At 42.2% G+C, this 24,892-nt stretch overlaps 1 protein-coding gene across 1 annotated transcript in view; it reads left to right on the top strand.

Moving 5' to 3' along the window:
- Positions 1–24,892, top strand: part of LOC129103632 (glutamate receptor ionotropic, NMDA 3B-like) — a 65,358-nt gene that overhangs the window by 29,654 nt on the left and 10,812 nt on the right. Inside the window, 7 exon segments of the mRNA XM_054614197.1 lie at positions 4,668–5,368; positions 10,956–11,449; positions 12,372–12,643; positions 13,343–13,579; positions 16,589–16,735; positions 17,041–17,186; positions 22,232–22,347. Of these exon segments, the coding sequence (XP_054470172.1) occupies positions 4,668–5,368; positions 10,956–11,449; positions 12,372–12,643; positions 13,343–13,579; positions 16,589–16,735; positions 17,041–17,186; positions 22,232–22,347 (2,113 nt within the window).

The raw sequence follows: 24,892 nt of genomic DNA, 5'->3' as shown, positions 1-24,892 counted from the left end.
AGCTTAGAAACTGGGAGCTGCTCCCTCCTGTTCGGAATCAACGCACTCCTGTCGGTTTGCTTACTCCACATTGCTCACAGATCCCTCTGGGTTTATGCTCGGGTATTCACACCGTGGCGTGTTTGAACTGTAGTTGTGTTGTACTTGCATCGGTGCCTACTGCACGCGTGCCTGTCTGCTGCTGTCCGTGTGTGGGACTCTCTGTGCATGTACTGTATGTGCACACATGCAGTTTATTTGAAGACCTGAAAGTCTTCAGGCCAGAACATCAAACAGCACTCCGGATTTGTTTATCAGAGGCAGAGGGTTCAGTTCAAGGCTCCTAATTTGCAGATGTGTGAGAAAGAGGTATGGATTTTATATTTCATAGCGGAATAATGCTGACAGTCCTGTTAGCTGTGCTTATCTTGCATCCTTAGTTCAGTCTTTTATAAGCCTGTGCGTACGGATAGAGCTTTTACCTGAGAAGAGAAAAAAAGATAAGAGCATACAAACAAAAATACACCGACAAACACACACCGACAAACACACACCGACACACACACACACACACACACACACACACACACACACACACACACACACACACACACACACACACACACACACACACACACACACACACATATGAACACTGGAGGTCCTTACGGGTATAAAATGTCTTTCTGCTTGGAGCAAAAATCAGTTACATGTCTAGCCAAGCATGAAAAAGACATGTGTAAAAGATCAAGCTGGGTCTGGATTGACCTGAACAGTAAAGCTGGACTTAGACAGCCTCTTTGTGTCCAGCTAGTCTCTGAACACTGAAAAAAGAGACATGCTTCTGTTTTTCAGAGTAAAGTGCCAATATTCTGCAAACTTTCCAGTTCCAGACAGCCTAGCCACCTTTTTTATCTTGTCTAGACTGTGCATCACAAATAAAAAAATAGCTCCCTTGAGAGCAAAACCTCGACTCAGGTTCCCTAAGGTCTGCTTAAATACATTCAAATTAGTTTTTAAATTCAAATGTCCGATAACCGTTACCGCAAAGTCAGTCCTGACCCTGACCCAAGGGGGAAAAACACAGGATGTCAAAAAAACAAACACAAATTCATGCAGACAGCCTCAGCAGACCTGGAGATCTGTCATAAGCATTATCGCAAGTATGCAGACAAATATGCATACATTACATACACATTATATATAGTGTGTCACAGGGATAAACACCGATGCTGCCAGTTTATTCTTTAAGACATGCTGGATTAAGCTGGAGTGATGACTGGCAGGGATTTCATTGTTCTTGTTACACTGAAATACTTAAGGATGCTTCATGCAAGGTTTTGTCATTGTTTGATTTAAGATCGTTTCAGTCTGTTTTGAGAATGAGTGGCAATAAAGAACGTAAAGTGTGAGTATGTGTGTCAAAGAATAGAGTATTGACAACGGGAAATAAACAGCTGTCAGTAGGCTGTTTGGAGTTTACCAAGAATCGGCATCATTCAGGAAGTGAGCAGCAAGCCTGAAACGCGTTCAGTCAAAGTCGTCCTGTTTGTGATTGATTTGTAACGTAACAATCTTGAGAACATCTGTTTGAACGTATAGTTTGTAGCATTAAGCGGGATCTATTGGCAGAGATGGAATATAATTATAAATTGTGTTTTCTTTAGTGTGTATTCACCTGAAATTTAGAATCGTTGTGTTTTCAGTACCTTAAAAATGTCTACGCTAACTTTATTTCTGTAAATGTTTCTACAGAAGCCCAGAGAGGACAAACCATACACTGGCTCTAGATTGGGGAATTCACATTTTTGTATTTTTGGGTATTAGCGTTTTTGCATGCTTAGCACAAGGGAGAAGTTTAAGTTGGTTGCAATATGCACCAAATCCTACACACTGCACCTTTTAAGCATGTGTTCAGACAATAAAACATCCCTCTGTTAAAAAACAAACAAAAAAATGACCTGTGTTGAAGGCTTATCAGCTGCAGTCTGGAGAGTTATCACTGCATCGATCGATCGGCAGGCAGGTTCAAGTTTTTTGACTGACCACCATGATTTTTTTCCAAAGACCTTCTGGCATTGGCATCACAGAAGTGGCCTCATTTAAATGAACAATATACAAGTAGACACACAGTTGTAGGCTCTCTCTCAGTCCAAACAGCAGCTCAACAAAGTCAACGCTGCTACGTAGGACTTAATTCACCTAATATGAGCCCGATATTGAACCTTACACAAGTGGAAAGGTTCCAATACAAAGGTTTGTGTTTACTCAGAAACATTTTAGTGATTTTTCATACTTGATGCTGTTTTAAATTATTGTTAATATAAATGACATGGCTTTTTAAGAAAGTGCATCACATGTACCTATAAACGCAAAAAAAATGCTCTCTTGGGAGTTATTGCTCTAATTTATCACTGGAATTAATTGTGCCAAAAACATTCAAATGCAGTCAAGAAGAGAATGCAGTTGTAATGGGCAATAACTCCGGTGCTTTTTTCACTGGGTCCACGTTGGTGCCTGTCATGATTGATTGCCCACAGAATTTATTTGAAAAAGTCCTTCCTCCTCCATTCAAAACAGCAGAGTGCTTCTTCATCTTCTGTGCCGGAACCCATGCCTTAGCGGAAACCGCCTTATCTCTTCAGAATCACATCACGGCTCTCACATCTTCTTCCTATATTCCCTCTAATTCGCTTCCTCTCCTAAAAGCAGCAAGTAAAAATATAACTTCATATACTTCTTCTCATTATTATTCTCACATCCCCACTCTTGAAGTAATTCTGCCGTTGTGCTCATTGTGAGTCGCTCAGGATAAGAGACGCTGGCTAAACGCCTCAAATGTAAATGAAATTGTAAAAGAATCTCTCTAAAAGTCAAGCGAGTTTGCCGTTATTGTCAGCGCAAAGAGAAAATAATGAAATAACGCTGGGACAAAACAGCTGACACAGCTGTGGGATGAGCTGCAGATGATCACAGTTAACAAATAATTACGATTAATTTGACAATGATATATTTTGAGAGATTCTGTCCCCGATTTACTAACGAGCTGTAATCACTAGGATCATGATTTACAGCTTTTTGTACATGGTTAGCACTTATCTGCCGTTTAGACCTGTCACGATGTCTTATTTTTGTGGCTTCTTTTATGCATACTTTATTCAGAAACATAACGTAGCTGTACATTGATATTTGGCCTTACATAAATATTCAAAGGATAGATGGCATCGATGGATCTCACCCAGAGCAACGTAGAATAAGAGCAGATTTACATGCTAATTCCTCCACCTGCCTTGAGGCTCTGTTTTGATCTTTTATCGTCACATTTTGGGCTCTCGGGGCACTTATAATATATAAAATATGCATGATGTTAGTTTCATTCCTGATGGTAATACTCTGAATAACGCTCACACCTGTAGCAGGCACCTCCTCCCTATCTCAATTCATCACTGCCACCCGCTTCCCTCTCACCAACCACCCCCACCAGCACCGCTACCTTTCTGGCCCCCCATTGAGTTCAAACGGAGAACCCTTTTTTTTTTTTTAAATGTCCCCTCACTCAGACTCCTAGCCTCTCTCAGGGGGATAAATACACACGCTGCATTAATTCAGCCGTGTCTTTGCAGACTCAAATATATATATCTTTTACTCTCTTAAGGGACTCAAGGACTTTCAGCAGAGGGTCCTTCAGTTTACTTTGTACTCCCGCGCGGGATATTTCCATTAGAATGAACGCCTGTGGTTTTGGTCTAGATATCTCATCTACGGACACACGTGTGCGAGTGTGTATTCCAGAAGTTTCTCCATAAACACTGCATGTACCTGCATGGATTTGCAGTATATGCACATATTTAATTAAGTAGTGTTTGTGCATGCATTTTGCTGTGTGTGTGTGTGCTGTTTGTGTGTGCACGCACTTCTGCTTATGTTATAAAGCTGCTGAAAATGTGAATTGCACTTGTGTCGGAGGGTGTTTACGAGCATAGTGTGTAGTGCATACCTATCCTCTCAGTTCAATGAGGTTGGTGCAAATCTTAAACCATGTTAAGCTAAACTTTGGGCTCGCTATATAAAAGCAGTCCCCCCTCAACCTTGCCTGGAGCACTGATAGGATGAAAAATGTATAGAAGCCCCAAAGGAAGGAGGGGGAAGGTCCATCTGCGAGCTGCATTCAAGGACAACAGTGTTATCCATTTTGGAACAGTATGAAACAAGTCAGTGTTTGCAGTGGGGTTTGGAAATGTGGGCTTCTGGATGAACTGTGGATGCTACTGTTGTCTTGCCAAGTCGACTGTGATGTTGCAGATTAGATGCGAATCATTGACTCCTTGTTTGTATCGGCGCGGCTCTCCTCTATCAGAGTGAGAGATAATGAACAAATGTGACTGATTGTTTCTGATCAGTGTTGTGGTGAATTACTGCAGCAACAGGGATTGTTTTTGCAGCACTCGGGCGCTCATAAAAGCCGCGTTTAATGTGATTTTATGTTATACAGCCTGGAGGTGTTGGGGTTTGGCTGTATCTATTAATCTCTGTTTTGTTCTTGCTTTCTCTTCCCCTTTTCCTCTCTCTCCCTTTCTGTTCTCTCCTCAATCATTTTACCTTGCCACCCCCACCCCCCCAACTTTGTCAATTATCTCTTTTCTCTGTCTCTTTTTCTTCTTCTTTCAACTTCCTGTCCTCTCTGATAGAACCGATTCCACCTGCAGATGTCGGCACGTGTGCCTCCATCAACCCTGGGCAGCCTGCTGCTGGCGGTCCTGCAGGGGAGAGAGGGGGACAGGGAGAGGGGGAGCCGGGGGGAAAGCAGCTGGGGAGGAGCAGCTGTAATCTGCCCCGGGTGGGAGGAAGGGGGTGAAGGGTTGCTGTCTCACCTGCAGACGCACAGCGGCTCCAACTGGCATTTGTGGGACATCATCAACCTGACCCTCGTCTCAGGGGGTGGGGACAGAAGGGGGGAGAGCAGGGAGGAGAAGAAGGAAGATCAGAGGGAAGAGGAGGCTTTGAAGATCCTCTCCACCAGTTTCCTGCGCTCCCCCTCTCCTATCTCCTCCGTGCTCCTCCTGGGATCTGACCCCGAGTGTCTCTCGGCGGTCCTGCGGGCCGCTCAGCGCCTCGCTCCGTCGCTACCAGCACTGCAGTGGATCATGGGATATCCCTTGTCGCCAGATTCGCTCCACACTCTAGGCGGTCCCCTTGGACTGTTGGCCTACGGGGAGGTGGGTCGCAAGCCAATCAGCTTCTACATCCGGGACGCTTTGCAGCTGATTGGCCGCGCGGTCACTGCAGCGACCATGGTGAGGCCGGACCTGGCTCTGATTCAGAACATGGTGAACTGTTACGACAAACCAAACAGACATGAGCTGCCCTCTTCAGGACAATATCTGGCCAGGTAAATGCAAAAGTCACCCTAATATACACATTAGATCAAAAGGGTCAGTCCAACCAAATTACAAAGAAACAAAATGTTTTTATTACCTCCAGAATCGATCTATGCAGATCATAGATAGATACTGAACCTGCGAAGAGACAGCTAATGTTATCAAGACCCCACTTAATGTAGGACTTTTATTTGTATAATGTAGGGTTTGCAGGAGTTTGATACTGTTAATGATGGCAGGCTAGGCTAACCTTCAGTTTCTGGGACACGAACAAGCTTCCACTCAGAACTAGCTGCAGATATCCGACTGTGAGATTTATACCTCCACTCCACTACAATATTAAAAATGTAAATTGAAAAATTCCGAGACATCTCTCTCCAGTAGTGTCCCTTCAGCCCTGGTTAATCCACAGACCTTATTGTCAACACCTTTTAGAGTGGACTTTTTCTTTGATAGAGCGTAGTTTTTAAATGTCTTTGTGCGAGTTAGGTAAACAGACCTTTAAAGATGAAAATTCACACAGAACAATATTAATTTCATGGCACTTTGCTAAAGGCCAGGAGAAAGGTCAGTTCCAGAGCAGTGCCCTGCAGCTGTTGGAGATTTGTTCAGGAAAACTTCAGCAGAGTGGACGATAGAGAAACTTATTCCTCTTCCAAAAAATATAATATATTGCTTTAGGCGACATAGGATTAGTAGTGGTCTGGTTAGGATCGGGGCCACAATTACTCTCTGTAACCCCTGTAGCCAATGGGCTAAACAGTCCACTTGGCTGGTCATTTAAAAATGCTTAGCCTGGTTCAAAAAGTCTACACGTTTAAATCACCAAACGATATATGGAAGATAATTACATATTGCAATTATTTTTTCTCGAGTCACACCACTTAATGTCTGTCAGCTCGTTAGCTTTCTGACGGACACTTTGGCATTTTTACGGGGAGTTGCTGGCTCAACTTGTGGTAAAGAACACTCCGGTCGCTGCCCTTGTCTGTCCTCTGCACTGCGGGGGTGGCTCCTTCTGAATAGCGCTGTCATACTCGAGGTGGGGAGGAGGTCTTTATGGCATACAGATTCACAGACTGACACCAGGGAGTTTTGTCTGTTCCTCCTCGCTGTTGCTGCCGCTTCAATCCCTGCAGCTTTTTAAATGGGCTTCTGACAGCTTTCACAGGTTCTGTCAAGGTGCGGTCTGTGATAACGCGCACGCACACAGACGTAGTAAAAAAAGGCATACTGAAATACATAAATGTTTTCACTTAAAGTAGAAAAAAATAAATCCTCACATTTGTGCACGGCAAAAAGAAAGAACACCTCTCACTCGCATACATTACAACCCCCTCTTTATGTGGATGATACTGAGTGATGCACGGAAGCCTCGTGCCATAATCTCACTACGAAGTTAAGTATCTCTGCTCTGCCGGGTGACATGGGTGTTTTATAACGGTGCGACGGATAAAACGGCATGTATCCAACTTATTTGTTCATGTTGTACTGGTGAGAGAAGGATTTGTGGTTTGAGCTGGGCCGAGAGCAAATATTGAACACACACACGGCGCTTGCCAGCTGAGAGTGATCATCAACACCACCCACATAATCACAAGATGGATTCTCACAGCGTACCCTCCTACTGCAGTTAAGTTGAGGACTGGGATGCCAGAACAATTTGGCAAGGAGGGCCAGAGGCTAAAACAAGTGTATTGGGAGTTGGGGTACAAAGCAATAGTATTGGACATTCATTATTAGAGTTAAAACAAGTTTATTAGGTTCTAAGTGATTAAATTGCTCAATTTTAGCGTCACTAGCAGTGCGATTTTATGTATTGCAATGTCAGTCGGTTTACCACTTTGGTTCAGACTGAAATACTACAACTTTTGGATGGATTGATTTCGATTTTTTTTCAGACATTCATTGTCCCCTGAGGATGCAGCTTACTATTTTGTAATCCTTTAGTGCCAACATGAGGTTGACATTTGCAGTTTTTAAATCAAACATCTGTCTAAACTACTGGCTAGATTGCCATGCAATTTTGTATTGATGTAACACACTGGATGAATTGTTATATGGTTGGGGAATACTGAACTTTCCATCTAGCGCCATTCATTTTCATTTTATCCAATACTTTGGTTAATGACCAAATACCTGCAAATACCCATCAAGCCTCAATTGCACTTTTAAGCTACTTAGAAAATCGCATGCTTACATGCTAAACTAAGATGGTAGCCATGGCAAATATTATACCTACAAAAAAATCTGCATGTTAACATTGTCATCATCTGCATATAAGAGCGCTGATGTTAGCAAAACACAAGTGTGCCTAAGTACAGCCTTACAGAGCTGTGAGTATGGCTGTACAATAAATAAAACAAAAAGTAATGCTTTAAACTGACGCAAACTTCGTCAGGACACCAGGGGAAAGTCCCAATCTATCTGTGGAGGGCCAATTAGGACTTAGTCTACACTACCAGAATAGACTATTTATAAAAAAAACAATATAGTGTCGGTGACCTTTGAATCTGGCCTGTGAGAGACAGATAAAACAGGCTGTCTATCGCACTTTTCATACCAGTCCAGTCTGACTCCTTGCCCTCCAGTGTACTCCCTGATTCTTATCCCTCCACTGCAACGGCCAGACATGCTATTGCTCCAGAGAGCCCTAACAAAGCTGAAGGAAGTAAGAGACTTCCACATGGAAAAGGCAATTAACAGCTAAAAGCCCAAGGGACAGAGTGAGGAAGACAGGGAGGGAAAGAGGCTGTCTAGAGATATAAGAAAGAGAGGAAGGTGTGGGGGAGAACAAGAGCTACAGCTGAACAATCTTAGTGTTTCTGACTCAAAGCAGCGGACCAATGAGGAAATAAAAAGACTGTAAGAATTTGAGAAACTAGCCACTTCTGAAGATGTTTTTTCCAAATGTCCAGAATCAAAAAAAAATCCCTGGATGCTTATTCCCAAAAATACATTGGAGAAGCATGAAGTAGTCAAAGACAACCAGATGAAAGACAGGGGAAGGAGGAAACGGCTAAAGGGAAATAGGAATAAAGTCAAAGAAAAAGGAAGAAGCAACTTCTGTGAGATGGACGGAAGGTTCCGAGGGAGGAGAAAAAGGGGAGAGAAGGAAGGGAGGAAGATACTGGATAGGAGGAGGGTTGCTGTTATCAGAGTGAGATCTGCCAGTCAGTGCCATCTCTCTCGACACAGTTTCCACGCTGATTCCATCTCCCATGAAGAGATTAAAACCAAATTCAAACAGGCACGCTTCGTCTCATTTCAGACAAACCGACAGAGACAGAGGGAGTAAACTTTCCCTCCGAAGTAAAGGAGATGTAGTGATAAGGGAGTGAGACACATGCCTGAGACTCTCTTATAGAGTCATCATTTACCGGCCGCTCGGCTGACATTTACTTTCAGTGTGTGTGTGTGTGTGTGTGTGTGTGTGTGTGTGTGTAAACCGGGGCCAAGTGTTAGTGAGGTGAATCCTTCTCTGACACCACTTGGCTGACTTATCAACCCGCCTGGACATCGATGGTCATTCTTTAAATACAGCCTCTGGCCCGATGCAACACAACAGTAGCCATAACTAGAAGGCGGCGATGCTTAAAAGTGTGCCTTTTACTTTCACACCCCCGCTCTTATCTCTGTACTATCTCACACTCTTCTTCTCTCTGGGCTCCAATCCAGAAATGTTGCAAACTGCGGGGAAAGGGGGGGCTTCGCACTTCTCTGCTGGCACAAGAGAAGTGAGGCCTGTATGGTTAATTCTTTTGTGGCCAGCCGCAACCATTACATTATAGTATATGAGTCTGGAGTGGGTTGGCTTGATGAATTTGCTGTCAATGGGATATGATGATTCAGCCTTGCTATTACCATGAGTAATTTCAGCTCAAGGCAAGCCTAGCACTTCCGCTTTATGGCCACGGAGAGGGAGGGAGCTGCTGATGAGGAAACATAAGTTAACGTGGAATGGAATGGGAATGACTTTCAAATCAGAGGCATTTTTAATCAGCTCTTTAGAATTACTGTGCATGGGAATGGGTTTATAAATTGATATTGTGCCGTTGAAGTAAATCGCAATGTCAAGAAAGAGGGTAATGAACAGAAGCTGTTGTGGCATGTTTTATGCGTGGAGTAGACAGGCAACGGTCCAGCCTAGGCTTGGAGGTGAGGTTAATGACCCTCGTGATCAATTAGGGCTTTTCTCATTTTCCTTCCCATATCCAGTATCTAATGGAGAAAGTTCCCCAGCTCATCAATTTGACATATAACTTGGAAAATGAGAGAGGGAGAGAAAGAAAAGGGAGAATAAGATAAAGTGCAAAAGTGAAAAGCTACTTTTCTGCTCTGAGAAAAAAGGCTACGGCTCTTCAAACCTTTTCCATTAACAGGAAAGAAAACTTGCCATTTCTATCCTTGACCCAGACATAATCAACAGTCCTCGCACGGTTCAACACCCGCAGCGTGTGCAGTGATCCCTGCATACTTTAACATTTAAACATACGATACACAGTGACCTCCTGACAAAACCCCCGCCAATCAAGACACGATCAAACACTACTTGAACGGTCTCCCATTGAGACATCACCTGCCCACGTCCACATGATCTAATGCTAAGACGTGAGCTAACAAACCCTGCATGGTTCAAGACGCCAGGGCAGATTTTTATGTGCCAACGGGGATTGCTCTTCTTAATTTATTCCGCCATGAAGACCAATGTGGGACTGCCGGGCGAGTGAGACGAATAGCAATCACTGCCTGTATGGACTGGCAGATAGGAGAAGACCCTCACTGCACTGCATTAACTTTTAATTATGACTTTCTGGGAGATGCAATTACCCATCTGGGACTAGACTTGCCAAAGCTCCACAGCCGGACCATGACCGTCTGGACCATCGTTTGTAACTTTTTACTTTTTCTTTTTGTGTATTACTGCAGGCTATATTTCCAAACTGCAATAAACCAGCAGCGGCCTATATTGTGTCTCATTTAAGCACCTTTGCCGCAAAAAAGCCTCTATCGGCCACTAACATCTGGCTTTTGTCTTCAATGGTAAAGGTTACAATGGCATTCATTCCCGGTACAAAGAACTCTACAGTGGTCAGGTGTGTTTATCGGGTCCAGCTCCGATCAGGAGTGATAGAAACACTTTTTTCCTGTGCAGTGTTACGTGACATTAATTTCAACAATTTTTAGAATGTCTTGGCGTACATTACATACAATTAATATGCTCTCCTCCAAGACATGAGACTGTAACATAACTCAGCAATTTGACCATGCTGATCATCTTAAAACACATTTAACTCAAACTCAGCATAAACAAAATAAAACTCCTCTAAATCATTTTTGTTTCTTCTGTTTCAATAATCCCCAACTCGTGTTTGAAAGATAAACTAATAAGTTCCCAATTTAACGTTTTCACCGTTAACTAATCCTGCTTTTGGCGCTCGGCCAAAACAACAGGAAGACATACTTGTCTCCTGGCAATAGGAAAGGAGTCATCTATTTTAAATAGATTTTCCAGTGTTTAAAAACTTGCATATATGCACTTATTTTGGTGGGAAAAATGTATTATTATTGTCTCTTTGTCTTTCTCTGTCCCTCTAGGTTTCTATCCAACACTTCCTTCACCGGGGCCACAGGCCTGGTCCAGGTGGATGCTGGCCTGTCTCGGGTCCTCTCCTCCCAGCTGTTCCACGTATGGAGCCTGAAGAGAGGCGCTCTTGGCCAGCCGGCCTGGGTGACTGTAGGCCAGTGGACCCGAGGCAGGCTGGAGCTAGAAGGGGGGATCCTGGGACTGGTGGGAGGGTTCAGGAGCAGCCAGGGACAAGGTCTTGGAGCTGGGGTGAGGGGAGGAGACGGCCAGGGCGACAGTAACGCCGGAGGACGCTGGAGGCCCGGAGAATCCGTTGAGGGACACCGGCTGAGGGTGGTGACACTGGTGGAGCACCCGTTTGTCTTCACACGGGAGGTGGATGAGGACGGATTGTGTCCAGCCGGTCAGCTCTGTCTGGACCCCAAAACCAACCGGTCCGACCTACTCCAAAACCTCTTCCACCAGCTGCACAACCCAAACACTACAGCCGACTGGGACGGGAATGGTGAGTTCTGTTTTGGCATTTGTGCTTAGAGGACTGTGTTGGTGGAGCACTGCAATGTACGTCAAAAATATTTTTGACTCGTGGGAAGCATCTGTTCTGATCTATGAAAACTCCAAGCTTCTCTTATGTAAACTGTTAGATCTCTTGGCTTAGATCTCATTTCTATATCGCAGGCCATTTCTCTACTGCTCCTCCTCAAGATTGAAGTGGATTTTTAGAAGTAAAATCAATAAGGGATCGTGGCTGGTCAGACCAGATCAGAAATATACCGGTTGCAATGTCAGGGGTTCATCTCTACAGCTCAGCTACAGCTCTGCTTTGTGAATAAAGTGGATTAAAGGCATTAAATCGATGAGAGATCAAGACTACCATGTCGAAGTAATACCAGGTACTATATATATCTGACTAAGAAGTCTATTGGCCACTTACACACGCAGCCTACTGTAAAGCAGTAAAATATAAAGTATTCTAACTTTCTTTGAATTGAATCAGCAGATGGCTAATGGAAGACCGCTAATATATATTTGTATTGATGCTTGGGCAGAACTAGCGCAGACCTTCTTTAAGTTTTCAAGAGCAATACTTTCATTCTGCTGTATATTGATTGACTGAGTTTGCAAGAAAGGTTTGCTAGAAGAATCTAAATCAAAGAAAGTGTAAAAATTGATATAATAGCCTGCCCATCTTGCCAAGTTCAAGGGTTGTTACATATTTCTTGGCAAGGTTTAGAGTGACTAAATATATTCCTAGCTTAGGTGCAGGGGTAATAAAAAACACACCAGCATGCAAGTCCTGTGAGGATCCATGAACACTTTCCATGATAGTCAACAGCTGCGGACATTTTCCCCAGACGTGCAGCCCCTGCACTTCCAAAGCATACATATAGATTAATTTCACATTATCCTCACTTCTTTTCTGTCAGAACTACCAGAGGACCTGAGGAAGTGCTGCTACGGGTACTGCATCGACTTGTTGGAGAAACTGGCGGAGGACATGGGTTTCACCTTCGACCTTTATATCGTGGGAGACGGAAAGTACGGAGCATTTAGCGGGATGGGACGCTGGACGGGGCTGGTCGGGGACCTGCTGAGTGGAACCGCCGACATGGCTGTGACCTCTTTCTCCATCAACTCTGCCAGGAGCAGAGTCATCGACTTCACCTCGCCCTTCTACTCCACCAGCCTCGGCATTCTGGTAACAATTGCTTGAAGTCGTCATTAGTTTGTTGGGACTTTGAGTTTGTCTTTTAATGATAAGAAAAGGCATGATGGGGCATGTTCTGGAAAATATACTTCATTGTGAGTCAGTGGCAGCGGCTTCAGTGTTACTTTTTGATTTGACAGTCTCTCTCTCTAGCTGAAACCATTTCTGTATGATTTGTCGATATGGTCTGCAACTACTTAATTTCACCCTAATGCCCCACTCAACGGGTCTTCTGGTGAGCAACACAGGGTCATTAGTTGTGAATAATTAGTTGGCTGAATTATGAAAGTCCAAAATGAAAGGCAGGCTTAGAGTGTATAATGAGTCTGAAAGGCATTTTGAGAAGCCGCCTTAGCAGAGTCCTCGAACATGCTGCAGTTATTTTGTGATTTGTTAACATCTCCCTCTGTGGCTGACAAACTGCAGTGCATAATATGATCTGACAATACGGTTCCAATTTCAAAAAGTGATTTCTTTCCCTTACAAAATGATGGATAGCACTAAATAAAATCAATGTATGCATTTTCTTTTTCGAGAAATTATAAATGATAGTGTTTAGGAGAACTCTAATGTCCAGATCCTACAAACTTGAAGATGAAATACAATACAAAGTTGACGGAAAATACAAATCTTTTGCAGATAGAAAGCCAGTTTTTTGCACATCTTTTTATTTTATTTTTCACCCACCAGGTTCGTAGCCGGGACACTGCTGCCCCCATCGGAGCCTTCATGTGGCCCCTCCACTGGTCCATGTGGGTGGGAATTTTTGTCACGCTGCATCTCACCGCGCTCTTCCTCACCTTGTACGAGTGGAACAGCCCCTTCGGCATGACACCCCATGGCAGAAACAGGCTGCGTGTGTTCTCCTACTCCTCCGCCCTCAATCTCTGCTACGCCATACTGTTTGGACGGACTGTCGCCACCAAGGTAAAGCAGCTCTCCCCTGTGTGATAAATAGGCGTCATGCAGGGTGGGGTCTGAAATAGAAATTGCAGAGAAAAAGGGGGAGGGGATGTGCATTATTATAAGGAGTAAACAAACAGTGACGGCAAGTGGAAAAATGAAGTTAGAGGGGTGAAAAGGCATGGAGAAAGATGATAGAAATAGCGAGGGAGGGGAAAAGATTGATAGGCGAGAGGTTAAGACGGCTGGCAGTGATGAAGTAGAGAGGTACAGGGAGGATAATGCACATACAGGGAGGGAGAGGGGAAAGGGTAAGTGGGCCGACAGAGATTGAAGGAGTTATGTTGAGGATGATGGGGATGGATGAAGGTGGAAAAAGCCGGAGCGAGTAGAAGTTAACTCCCCCAAGTTGTCAGACACAAAGTTGAAAGCAAGAAGGCAGGGGGAAGAGGGCCGGGGGGTGGGGGGTGATAGTGCAAATTAGGAAATGGGCTTCAAAAAGAAGGTTGACAGAAAGATGGTGAGACAGGGTTGGAAGGGTAAGTGGGCAAGCAGAGAACGGGATCAGAACGAGGGCGACGTGGAGGCGGGCGGACCGAGGATGATGTAAAGGGGAGAGGGCAAGTGAGTGGGTAAAGTCAGAAGGCCAGGCGGTAAGTACGAGAGAGAAATGTGTGAGACAAGTGATCAGCAAATCTGCCCGTTTTAAAAAATGTGCAGCAAGATGAAAAACAATGTATTACCCTTCAAAGATAAAAAAAAATCTTTTCATTTGTTTGGTATAAATACATAAAGAGATTAAATGTTCCTTTGCAGTGAAAGCATTCTTCAGATTTGACTGATGGTGTCACACACACACACACACACACACACACACACACACACACACACACACACACACACACACACACACACACAGTCACACTGCAACACACCAAACCACTGCTCTGAATACAAACAACTGTCCTATGCATTCTGTTTTTTAAAACTGCACCATACTGAGACCGAATCCTTAATCATTATAACTTATGCTTGCACTTCAAATTTTCATGCAGCTCATTCTGATAAATGTCAGAAAACATAATTTGCTTGAATAATTCCAGTAACTGCTCTTAGTGAGTATGCACACCATCATAGCATTTCGTTAATCACACTTTGTCCCTAAAGGAAGCAGTGCAAATTACTCGGGTGGAACAGAGGCCAAGTGATTTCCATAATGGAAAGGTCACTGGTTTGATCCTCAAAACTGGCAATGTGTCAATTAACAGGTTGTGTCTATTAGCAGCTGTGTGACCTGTTAAAAGCCCCTGAGCAAGATTCTGAACCTCTGTGTGATGGCTCAAACCCAAAAAGTCGTGTTTATCTAGGTTGTGAGGAGGCAGTGGGCAGGTAAATTGATTGTTCAACTGCTAATCAGGACTCGCGCCTGCGACAAAAAATCTATCAAGTGCGCCTAAACATTTTCATTGGTCGCACCGTTGCCCCTGACAGCAAGTCTATCTCTGTGTCTGTGTGTGTGAAACCGTGCGCTGCACATAACAACCTGAAAGCATACCTGTCGTTCAAAATGATGGGAATTATTGATTGTTTCTTCGTAAAGAAACTGCTAACTGTGGTGCCCGTTAGCTACACCTGTCCCAGCTCAGACCCAACATCCTCCGCAGAGATAACCGCACTTAATCCTGACCAGAGGCAGGGGATTAATTTCAGAAGAGTGAGGGGGTTTGCACAATCACAGTTAAGCATATGCCCACTGTGTCGAAGCTGGTCCTGGATACTAGCAGAGGGTGATGTGGCCGCTGTCCTGCTCTGTTTTGGATTATTTCAGCAAACCAAGCCCATGTTACCCAAAATACTGTTACATTTGACCAAAAATGTGTCCGTGTCCTTAAAGCATTTTCTCTTGTAATGATAAATTAAAGCATTCTATGTGAATAGTTTGTGAGCTAAACTGTCAAATTGTGTTTTAATCACATTGGATTTACATTTTTTTTTTTATTTAGCCTGGAAATTGCAGCTTTAGTCTCACTATTTAAGCATGACATGATACGGTATGTAGCCATCTAGTGTTCAATTAAGACCTCGTTTCAAAATGCATGTACTGTAACCCGTAATCTGGAGGCAGTGTAGTCAACCAACTCATGAGGCTAACATTAGCTGGCAACTGCTAATCAAATCTGCCAGTGACAGGTGTCATGTCAGCTTGCGAAATTGACGGTTAGAGGCCAGAAATTAGATGCCTGTTTTTGTCAAGCCTGATCATTCTAGCCTCCACTAAACACCGTAGGGCAAAAAAGAACATTTACAATTTACTCATTTTTCAAACACACTACCTAAGACTTTGAGCTAATAGTGTGCATGTCATCTTCCCTTTTCTCCCCTTTCACTTCGCTAACTAATGCAAAGAGTTGAAAACATAACAAACCCTTTCGTAATAATGGGTTACAACCTGTTTGTACAATTAATGTCTCATTAATAATCCCAAGCTTTTACAAACACTAGAAATTCATCTCTTTTCTTCTGCTAAGTGGATTTTAATTGGTGAAGTAAATAAATGATCACAGTGTGCAGGTGTATTCATACCCCTAGGCAGGCAATTTCAGGGAAAGATATTTCTGATGTGCCTCAAAAACAGTCACGCTATGTTAGATTATCTCCACTACATTAGCTTCTCTCCTGGTCTGTTATGATTAGTTTGATTACAGTTTCTCAGGGTTACATTGGAATCATTTTAGGGAGGATGAAAATGAGAAAAAGGTTTGTTGAGAGCCTTGCTGGGGGGGGGCTCTGCATTTCTGTCAACACCTGACAGCACCTTTCCTCACACATTTGTATTTTTAATCGTTAAAACCCCGGCAGTTTCATCAATGTTGTTTGTTGTCATTCAGTTTCATTTTTCAGTTTGGAATCCAGATATTTTAAGATTCACTCATCATCAAGAGCTGATATTTATTTCTATTTTTCAGCTGTGTAATTATTTTAGACGAAAGCAAAACAGAACATTTTCTCTTTGCATACATCTCCACTCTGCAGACTCCTAAATGCTGGACCGGGCGTTTCCTGATGAACCTTTGGGCCATCTTCTGCTTACTGGTGCTGTCGAGCTACACCGCCAACCTAGCTGCAGTCATGGTTGGGGAGAAGACCTTCGAGCAGGTCTCCGGAATTCATGACGACAAGGTTAGACTGCACGCAAGGACACAAAACTTGCAACTGCATGCATGTCAGTACCCCACACACATGAAGCTACACAGCTACATGTACAAAAAAAACCTAATCTTACACAAGGGCAAGCTAATGAGGATAGAGTGGAATTATTCGTTAAGGATTATCGCTTTCCATATCCAATAACGCTTTAGGGCTACAGGGAATTTGATATGAACCCATCATCATATCTATACCTCCCTCTCTCTCTCTCTCTTTATCACCTCCACCACCATATCCACCCTCTCCTCTAACCATGTCTTCCTGTCTCATTTCCTCAGCTGCACCATCCATCCCTGGGCTTCCGTTTTGGGACGGTGAGGGAGAGCAGTGCTGAGGATTACATGAAGAAGAGCTTCCCGGAGATGCACGACTACATGAGACGCTACAATCAACCCACCACCCCAGAAGGCGTACACATGTTGAAGTAAGACACAAACGCATACATGCACATAATGTGCATTTGTAAAAAGATAACCCGAACCCAACTTAAACCTCTCATTAAAATGCAACCCAGACCCAAACAATCCAGTCACGTTTACATCTCTTATCTGTGGCTGTCTGTATTCTGTGCACTTATTTTTCATGATGACTGTGCATAACAATTCTGTCTTGTGGCAACTAGAGCAACCTTGGCAGGTTTACTGCCATCAGATGCAATTTTAATACAAAACCTACTCAGAAAATGCCTTTGAAATAGAATTCAGTTCTACTGTTTCTCAAATATCCTACAGAAAATAGGTCTCTGATTTCCAGCTCAGACAGGCTGTTTTAAATGTTTGTACCTACTGACATTTCTGTCTATCATCAATGCAATAGCTCAGTGTAGCTCAATGTAATTTGTGTTTTAAGGTTGATTTTTCCCTTTGATTTCTTTCCACCTGCGGTGATGTGTCAAACCCATCGGTGGATGTTTTCTTATTATGGTGAACACGTTGTTTGCCTTTGCATCTGACAGAGATACCATCACATTCTCATTACTTTGTGAGCTGCGTATCTTCACGCCCTGCATTAGTATGAGCTTTTCCTCATCCAGAAACACTACATTTTAGCACAAGGTGTAAGTGAGGTGAAATTTGAAAAAAGCCTTCCCTATTTGAGGGAATTATTTTCAGTTCATTAAAAGTGTTAACTGTAGAGATGAATGGGGGCCAGGGACAAATTGATAAAATGAGGGCTCAGGATGAGTGGATGAATCGGGTGTCGAACGGGGACTGTGAGAAGATGAAAGCAGGAAGGCCAGGCAAGTTGATTTATATAACATAATTAATTCACAAAAGCAGTTTAAAGTACTTTACATAATGCATTAAAACATGAATACAAAATACAAATTTAAGGGAAGAATTTTAAAAGAAATTCAAAAGATAAAAACAGAGAAATAAAAACCAAGTAGTTCAGGATGTCAGAGAGTGGAGAAACGATATGTTTGAGCCTGGTTTTAAAGGGCAGTTCAAGTTAGGGCACGTCTTATATCGTCTTGAAGTTTTGGTCCAACTTTTTCGAGCGCTAAATAATACCTCCTCATGTTTAGTTTTGCCTTGGCAGAGAGATTTGGGATGGGGTTAACCAGTTCTCTTTGTTTGTTTACATGCACACAAGTATCCCTGTTGTGTAATTTATGTGAGTCTTATCCTGGTTTTGATCGTATACCAAATTTGACATGTAACCTGTTTTTGCAGCCCCCTGTGTACTTGACAATAACATCATTCAGGTTTTTGATTCTCTGTGAAGACGTTTACTCTTTAACATTTGACAGAGAATCTGTCCGTCCCTCAACTGCCTGAGTAACTTCAGCAGTTGAGGATGAACCCACTTTGGTTTCTGGCTGTCTCAACTCTGTTGCCTTTATACTTTGCTGAATTTAATCCTCTTTATCTGATCACCAGTAATAATAATTATTATTACTATGATCATAAAGTTTATATGAATAGAATGTATCAAAGCTAGCACAACACAACAATTAAATACACAATTATGTTTGAATAACCAGGAAAGCATGAGGAAAGAGAGGAATAAACTTAAAAACAAATGACTGATCACATTGCACTTCATTCTCAACATCAATGATGAAGTAAAATGTAACTCAATAGTAGGAGCCTAAAAGATTAAAGGGAAATCTCTGATAAAGATAAGTCTTCAAAAGGGATTTAAAAAGGATACTGATGTAGCAAGCCGGGAGTTCCTTGTGCAAGTTGTTCCACAGCCGAGAAGCCTTTACATCAAACGTTCCTCTTTAGTCTTTAGTCTTTAAGCGTGATGTGGGGACAGTGAAAATATTCCACCTTGAGGATCTCAGGCTGCTAACTGGTTAGTAAGGCGACAGCATTTCAGATATATATTCTGGTACAAGGCCATGAAGGGCATTAATACTAAAAAGTAAAATCTTAAAATCGACTGGCAGCCACTGTAAGGTTATTAAAATTGGAGTGATGTGCTCTCTTTTCTTGATTTCTTAAGGAGTCAAGCTGTCGCATTTAACACAATTTGAAGCGTATTAATTGATTTCTGATTTTTCACCTGTGTAAAGACCATTACAACAGTCCAACAGTGAGAAAACAAAATGATTGATTAATAGGTTGAATGTCATTAAAACTCTGCATTAGTCGTATCCTAGCAATATTCTTCAAATGGAAGTAGCATGACTGGATGACCTTGTTATTATTGTCAAAGAGCACACCCAGGTTTCCAAAATTCCGCTAAACACCAAGAGAGGACTAGACATTTGGATGCAGTTTGTCAGGACGAATGATAAGGATCTCAGTTTTGTATAAGTTTAATTGAAGAAAATGTATCTGCTCGACAAATTGTAAGACTGGAGAGGTTTTTAGTCTCCGTAGGCTTTATTGGGAGATACAGCTGTGTCATCAGCGTAGTAATAAAATTAAATTTTATGTCTATATACAGTGAGGTCAAGTTGCTGCATTCTGATGGATTGAGGAAAGATTGTTTAATGAGTGATTGCACACAGGCAGTCTTTAGATATTCTGGGATGCAGCCAAAGGATAAATAACTGAATTGTTGAGAGCAACCAAGGGGCAGTAACATCTATTTACTTCACAGAGAAATTTAGGAGGCATTATACCTACGGGGCTTGGGGAGCGTTTAAGGTGTGCCGCAGTGATCAGAGTTAATTTCAAATTGGGGCATGGAGGATAAATAAAAGAATCGGGTGCAAAAATTTAAGTCATTCCAACTGAAGACTTTCACTGATTAAAACGTACATGATTAAAAAGACACATTGTTAAAACGAGCACCAGGGCTATGGTTATATATGGAATTAAAACACAGAAATAATTGGCCCCACATGAAATCATCAACTGTGATAATGTACCTGAAGCCTCATCTTCCTCTACCTCCATTCCACCCTTCTTCATTCTCTGTTAATGAGTCCCAATGTCATTGTTCATCCAGGGGGCCAATCCTATTCTACATTAAATTATTGTCTTAAAAGTTGCAACAGATTTTCAAGTGGATGTAAAAAGGATTGAAGTCATTCATCAACGTATCTGTGTCTGAGGAATTGGGTGTATTATTTCTGGGATGAAAAATTTAAGAAAATGTAGTTACATTTTCCTCAGTTAAAGTTTTTGTTGTTTGAGGTTTGTTTACCATGCCCACTTAATTTAAAAACGACTACCTTAAAAGTATTATTGTATTATTTGAAGTGGGGTTGTATGAGGTATTTATCCATATTCAGTGTATTTCCTACAGTTCGTACTGCCCTGGTTTGGAAAAGTACGGACATGGAAGCAAAGCGATGTACTCCTGTGGATGAGGGAAGCAGCAAAACATATTTTAGAACCTAAAAGAAAGTCTAACCTAAAAAAAAATTATATTAATCTATGAATAATGTAAAATCTTAATCTTTTAAGTAATTTATAACCACGGCTGTAAAATAAATGTAGAGGATTTAAAACTAGAGTATTTCCCTGTAATATGTGTTGTAGTAGAAGTATAGAGTATCATCAATTGGATAATACTCAAGTTCAGTGCTTCAGTACCTCAGATATATTCTTTGGTGCAGCTCTTGATTAAATGTACTAAATTGCATTCCGCCACTGGAATTCTACATGCTAGAAGGACAAAAATGTATTAATTATGGCTTATACAAGTACCACACTGAGCAAACACACCCAGAGCTATAACAACGTACGTTTCTCAGACACACTGCATACTCCATGGAGCGCCAGCAGAGATTCTGAGATAGTGCATGTGCTGACTTTGTGATACAAGTGGCAAGATACAAAGTGCTTGTTCAGAGAAAGAGGATGAGAACAGTGAAGATGAAGGCGTCGTTTGTTTGCGTGTGAGGTGAAGCAGAAGTGGAAGTCACAGCAGTGCAGGGAACCCAGAGTGAGGCAGTAAAACACTGTGCTGGCAGAACTACTGACCCCGATACTGCCCTCAAATCTTACGGTGAAAAAAAGAAAACCTGTAAAGCCTTCTCCTGGAGAGACAGAATGCCTCAGGTTACACATGGCAGCTGCACGTGAAATGTATAGGCACAGAGGAAGAAATGCAAGCACATACCTACACACAGGTTTATATCTTACAGTCGTACCTACACACTTTCATGCCTGTGCACGTGCACGCTCACACACACTCCACCCCTTACCCTGAGGCCCAGCATCGGATAACTTCCGACCCTCTTAAGTCCCAAAAGATTCCCAAAGGAAGTCTATCCTCTCTGTTCTCCCTGTGCCTTGAATTTGACAGGCCCAGACAGAGGAAAAAAAGAGATGTTTCTGCTTCCCCGGCACAGCAAAGACTTTGTAAAGTTAACCTTTTGTTAAGCAGTAAACATCCTGAATAACAAGAAGTTTCAGGTAATTTGATCAGTCTGCTCTATATTTTTCCCGATAGACTGTCTGGGTGTGTGCGCATGCTTTTTCCAATACAAGCATTTATGCTCGTTTATCTGTCTGCCATTCAATTTTGGTCTATGCGTATATGTGTGCACACAAATATGTTAGTTCAATTCGTGCGATGGTGTGTGTTTGCCAGGATATGTGTACCTTTTCCTATTTATCAACGTGTTTGTGTGTAGGTTTCTTATTCTAATCCAGTGTATTGTGCTGTGAAACCTATCTCCCATCAGCAGCCAAAGCTGCTCACAGGCGAACAGTCTATAATTAGGGGTCAATTAGGGTCAATTTGATCGATATCACCGGAGTAGTAGAGTCTTCATCAGTGGGTATAAAGCCTTATCAGTCGGCCACAGAAGCTGTTTGTTTAGGTAATGATGTATGTGTTTACACAATGTAATAGCATGCAGTTAATCTCATCCTCCTGTATAAATGACAAAACGGAAAGACAGACCCAAACACAGGCGTTCCTGCTAGTGTCCGGGGAGTGTGAGGAAGTTTGGGAAATGAATCAGATTTAAAGGTCTTCAAATCTTTAATGTTATTTCTTCACAATTAATTCTTCTCTCTCACTGCTGTGATCTGTGTTTGTGTGTTGGTGGTGAAGGACAGATCCTCCTGCCCTGGATGCGTTCATCATGGACAAAGCCCTGTTGGACTTTGAGGTCTCTATCGACGCGGAGTGCAAACTGCTCACTGTGGGGAAGCCGTTCGCCATTGAAGGTGAGCACGCAGGCTTGCACACACAAAAGCCCAAGTCTTACTATTATTTATGAGGATTTGCTGTCATTCCCTATGTGGCTTTGATGTGTTTCTCTGCTTGATATTTTAAATTTTTTGTATTTGTATCTTTTCAATTCTTGTTTTTCTACACTGTTCAGCCTGTGTCTTTATTTCCTCTTATTCACGTTCAAATTCAATTTAACCAAAACCACTAAATGTCCGACCCCAACCCTTACACAAACCTTAACCTTATTATAGCCGTTAACCCTAAAATCTGGTCTCCTAAAACAAGTTGACATTGTGTGGACCTACTATTTTGTCCCCAGATGGCAGGTGAGTCCCCACAATCTGATTAAGTACTCACAAAGAAATACACTCAAACCAATAGTGGCTCGCACACATATAAATACACACTTGTGCATGCACTTGTGCAGTAGAAACACTGTACCATGCAATGTTTCATGCAACATAGACAAACATATATGCATGTATAGAATATGATCATAAAAGCATGGACATCTACATCGCATAAATGCGAACACACACATATATAAAGAAACATACGGTATGCACTCACATACAGAAAGAGGATCAAATACTGTTAGCTACATGACACAGTGATTCACTGGATGAACTTACAACGCTGCAGGTAAAAGTACTAAATCATCAATTATTAACAACTATGCCCAGTCAGAGCACTTTGGAATTACTCCTTACAGGTCAAATTAAATGCAGTATAGTCATGAAGTATCTACACAGGTCCGTCAGTCAGTCAAAAAACGGCTAATGATCCACTAAGGGAGTTTTCGTATTCAAGTTTTCGTACATTGCTACACGAATGAGCGAGCTTATGCCGGTGCATGTGTGTGAGAGCACTGGTGGCAGCATCCTGTGTTCTTGTGCTATTCTTGAAGGAAATTGTTTTCCTTTATAGACTTTCAGTGGGAGGACATTTTTTTGAAAGTAAAGTTATTGCTTCTACTTCTTCTTCTATCTGGAAAAAAAAAAATCACCATATGAACCGTGGCAGGCGAGGAAAAAAGGAAAGCCACAAAATCGAGACTAGAAGCTTGCAAAAAAACATTTTACGCTGCCACCATGTTTTCATGTTAACAAAGTTGAAATGTCCACTGGTTTCCTTCCTCATTCTCCTTGTTCTCCTTCTACACATATAACTTGCGTATGTGTACTAGCCAAACTAAAGCTACAGGGAAAAATCCTTACATTATTAATAGCTGTTAAAAAAAGATCTTAAATATTACCAAAATATATTTGCTGCATGTAGTGGAACATTCCCACCCATATGTGCTGGCTTCAGTTACAATATCCTTCAAGCACTCTCATGAAATCCTTATCTTGCTCGACAAACATAACTAAAACTTAAGCATCGCTTTGTTAGTCAGAAAGTCAATAAGGTTTTATGTCATTCTGTTTTGAGGTATGGATACGTTGGTTACAAGACTAATTACCAATGTGTTCATAGCTAATGATAAATTGCCAGTAATAAATTATGATTATGTTTTTGCTCAAGTAATTTATCGCTTTGCACAACCATTATAGCCAGATGCATTATTATGACTAGCAGCAGTAACTACAGCGGTGACAGTAGAAATAGGAAAGACATTTCCTTTATGCTATGAACTGAATACATATGAGCAGTGGGATTATGTTTTTGCAGAACAAGAGTAAATTGTATCCCTTTTACAAACAAAGGCTGCTGACGACCTGTCATAAGAAATTATGTCTTGGCTCTAATAAAAGTCCACTGCTCCCTTCCATTGAGGAAAATAAAGGCTCCGGCCGTTATTGCAAGTTTTATTGTATTCTCATCATATGTCATCTACGCCTTCTGAAGGTGACTTTGAAGTGAGATTTCCGCTGGCAGAAGACATTTATTGAATGTAGCAAGCATTTAACCTCCAACCTGAACTCAGCCCTGACTACGGAAGGTTTTTACAGCTTTGGAATTAGAGTGTGCACTCACACCTGGTGCTGACGAAACGGTTAAGTGCAATTACGTATTACATGTGAGGGATTGTGTCCACCTCCATGTGTTCGTGTTTGAGTTCAGCCTTTTTCTTTTCTCTTCCCACTCCTGAGACAGATATAGAGGCAGTAAATAGAAACTAGTAAGGGTGCCACATGGGACCAAACACCAACTTTGATTCCATTTCTCTGTCAGTCAAAGCGTAGCCTCCGAAAGACCTCACTCCCACAGTCCCTACTCACTGTACTAGCCTTGTTCACTGGAGATTATCTACTGCTTTCTTCACTGCGAAAGACAAAATGAGCCGAGAGGCATCGCCGCAGCATTATTCACGACTGTGAGGATGAGTAAGCAGGTCTCATTGGTATGTGTAGCGGGTCAATTTTTATGACTACCTGATTCATTGTCTACATGAAAAAGGCAGGCGAGGAATCCAACCGGCCTTCGGTAGCTATTCACCTCCACAGCCTGTTTGAGGAAGAATGAGATGGTGAGGGAATTGCTCAATAAGTCTGAATGGCAAAAGGGAAGAAAGAGCAGGAAATGGCCCAGACAGGA

Source organism: Anoplopoma fimbria, chromosome 15, assembly GCF_027596085.1.
Source record: "Anoplopoma fimbria isolate UVic2021 breed Golden Eagle Sablefish chromosome 15, Afim_UVic_2022, whole genome shotgun sequence".
NCBI classification, from domain to species: Eukaryota; Metazoa; Chordata; class Actinopteri; order Perciformes; family Anoplopomatidae; genus Anoplopoma; species Anoplopoma fimbria.
Note: the sequence above shows the minus strand (reverse complement) of the source record. Positions and strands in the feature narration are given on the sequence as shown.